Source organism: Ictidomys tridecemlineatus, chromosome 6 (genome assembly GCF_052094955.1).
Source record: "Ictidomys tridecemlineatus isolate mIctTri1 chromosome 6, mIctTri1.hap1, whole genome shotgun sequence".
Classification (NCBI taxonomy): Eukaryota; Metazoa; Chordata; class Mammalia; order Rodentia; family Sciuridae; genus Ictidomys; species Ictidomys tridecemlineatus.
In genome coordinates this window covers 66,126,766-66,129,918 of record NC_135482.1, presented here as the reverse complement: position 1 = coordinate 66,129,918, position 3,153 = coordinate 66,126,766, and the positions used below count along the sequence as shown (strand labels likewise).

General features: G+C 40.6%; 1 protein-coding gene across 1 annotated transcript; it reads right to left on the bottom strand.

Annotated features, from left to right (window-relative positions):
• Positions 1-1,808: 1,808 nt before the first annotated feature.
• On the bottom strand, positions 1,809-2,744 carry LOC101964949 (olfactory receptor 8S1). The gene has a single exon (XM_013358397.3). It carries the CDS (start codon positions 2,742-2,744, stop codon positions 1,809-1,811), a length of 936 nt encoding a protein of 311 aa, XP_013213851.1.
• Between the last annotated feature and the right edge of the window lie 409 nt (positions 2,745-3,153).

Genomic DNA, 3,153 nt, shown 5'->3' with positions numbered 1-3,153 from the left:
TCAGCAGTAAAAGTGGATGACTCACTTCTTTTTGTACATCTCAGTACAATAATTCATTCCACATGTCCTCATTTCCCTGAGAGTTACTGCTTACAAACAAAACTTTAGTTTCAATTCCAAAACCAATTGTAAGAGAAATTGACTGTGGACAGCTTGATTAGAGGGAGAAGAGAAATTGTGGGGAGGGGGACAGGATAGTTTCACAAAATAGAAGAGGAAGAGTAGAACACATCACTGTCTAATTCTAAATACTTCGTTCTGTTGCCTGCCACTCACCTTTAAGAGCTGTTTCAAGATCAGTTACCATTCTTTGGTTGAAAGCACCTGAGTCTGATAGTACATAACTACAGAAATGATGTTGGAGCCTTGTAAGCTAATGGAGGGGGCAGTTCAGTAACAGAGAATAACGTAGTTCAGACTACCTAACTTAAATTCCAGCTCTACCATTTCCTTGCTGTGATTCCCTGGACATTCATACACACATCTTGCATCTCATTTTCTCACCAGTAAAGGAAAACTAAAAACATAACTATATATTCGTTGAGATGGTTAAGTATTATAATAAAAGTAAGATGTTGTGTTCATTTTCTGATGCTGCCACAACAAATTATTACAAATTTAGTAACTTAAAATGCCACAAATGTGTTATCTCACAGTGCTTTAGGTTCGAGGCCTGGATGGGCTTACCCATTTTCTCTATCTGGGTTACATGAGGCCAAATCAAGTTGTCAGCAGGCCTTATCTGGAGGATCTGGGGAGAAAACACTTCTAGGCTCATTCAGGGTGTTGGCAGAATTCAGTGCCACAAATTCCATGAATCGAGATTTCTGTTTCCTTGTTGACTGATGGCTGGTCCTGTTCGAGTTACTGGAAACTGCCCACGATCCCTGGCTCACAGACTCCTCTGGCATAAAAGCCAGCAACAGTGGATTGAATCCTTCTCCTGCTTATATTAACTCAGAACTTATCGTTTCTACCTACAGCTGGGAAAAAGTTCACAAATTTTTAGTATCCATATGAATAGATAAAATTCATCCATATAATGTAGGATGCCCTTCCTATTTTATAATTGTGATTACATTTTTCTCAGTTCCTGTTGCCATGTAAAATAGCATGTTTCTAGGTCCTGGGGATTAGGAAGCTGACATCATCATTCTACCACAGGAATTTACTACATTTCTTGGCACCAGTTAAGAATTTGCCATTTTTTTTTTCTATTTTTATTACAAATATGACCCCAGGAAGAACAATTGCCCAGGGAACAGTGTTCATAGTTTGTTTAGGACCCTCAGGTAGATTGATTTTATTCCAATGCTTACTTGCTTTTTGTTTGCTTGTACTCAGTAGTCAGAGTTCCTACAGAAAGATTCTGAATAGCCTTGCTTGAATCTTGGTTTCACTTTTTGCAATATTCTGTCAGGAAATAGGGGTAGAATGGTTAACCTACCCTGGGTTATAGGATCACCCCCCCCCCGATCACCATATGAATCTAGCTTTCTTAAGGTTTTTGTAATTATCAGAAGCGTGACAGAATAAAGAGCCACAAATAGCAATGGATGTTTACATAGATGTGAAAAATCAACATAAAACAATACCCTGAAAAAAGAGAGCTAATTCATTTCTCCTTCTCTGAATAAGACTGATAATCCTGAGAGTTCTCTGTCCTCCAAGCAACCATTTCCAAAAAAAGAAAAAGGCATTGAGTTCCTGGTGGCATTTCTCATGGACAATGAAGAAACTCTCTTTAAAGTCCATCTAGTTACGTAGCATCAGAGTTCAGGGTCTGTTTCATCATGATTTTGTGTCTGCTACAGGAGAGGATTAAAATATTTTCTGAATATTCTTGCCATAGCTGCCTTCACCTCCTTGTTCTTCAGACTGTAGATGAGGGGATTCAGCATGGGAGTGATCACACTGTACTGCAAGGAGAAGATCATTTCCAGAGAGGAACCTGAGGTTGGTAAGAGATAGCTGATGAAACCTGAGCTATAGAACAAGATCACAGTAGTGAGGTGGGAGGAGCAAGTGGAGAAGGCCTTGCTTCTGCCGGTAGTGGAGCTGACCTTCAAGACGGTGGAAACAATGCGGACATAGGAAGAAACGATCATGACAAGGGTTCCAAAGAAATGAAAGACAGAGGAGCAAAGCAGGAGGGTGAAGTTAGCAGAAGTGTCAGAGCAAGACAGAGGGAAGAGAGAAGACAGCTCACAGCTAAAGTGGGGAATAGTTTGCTCCTCACAAAAGTCTAAATTAACAGCCAGCAGGATATTGATGAGAGCATCAACAAAGGCCAGGCCCCAGGAGACCCACACAAGCCCAACACAGAGCTGGTTACTCATTACCTGGCCATAGAGCAGAGGGGAGCTGATAGCAACATAGCGGTCATAGGCCATCGCAGCCAGCAGACAGGCCTCAGTGCCACCAGTGGCAAACACAAAGAAGGCCTGAGCAAAGCAGCTCTCTACAAAGATGGTTTTGCTTTCAGAGAGCATGTTCTCCAACATCTTGGGTGCTGTGACAGATGAGTGGCAGAGGTCTAAGAAGGACAGTTGTCTCAAGAAGAAATACATGGGTGTGTGGAGGTTAGAATCAGCTGTGATCACCAGCAGCATCAAGAAATTTCCCATGAGAGTGAGGAGGTAAATCAGAAGCAACAACACGAAGAGTATAGCCTGAATGTAGGGGTCAGAAGACAGCCCGAGAAGAATAAACTCACTGAGAGCACTGGAGTTTTTCATTGCCATATAGAGAAGTGTTATCTCTGGAATACAAAAAAATCAAAAATCAAAAAGCTTTTAATACCCCCATACCCCTTAGTTACTACGGCACCCAGATCTTATTTTCCATAATTATCTTCTCAACACTACCCCCAAAATACATTCAGATATTTAAATGCTAACTTTCTGCTCATTATCATGCCATTGATATTCTAAATCAACCATGTTATTATTTATTATAATCTTTTTTTAGCTAGAGTATTTTTTATGGGGCTGAGAGTGATTCACTTCAGGAGAATTTCCGATGGGAGAAAGGAACTTTTCAGGAATGAATTGCCTAAGAAGTGGAAAGAGGATTAAATCTAGATAAAAATGATGTAGGTAGGAACAGGGGCACTATTCCACATAGAAGGGAAAGTCAAGAGTATAAAAAGTG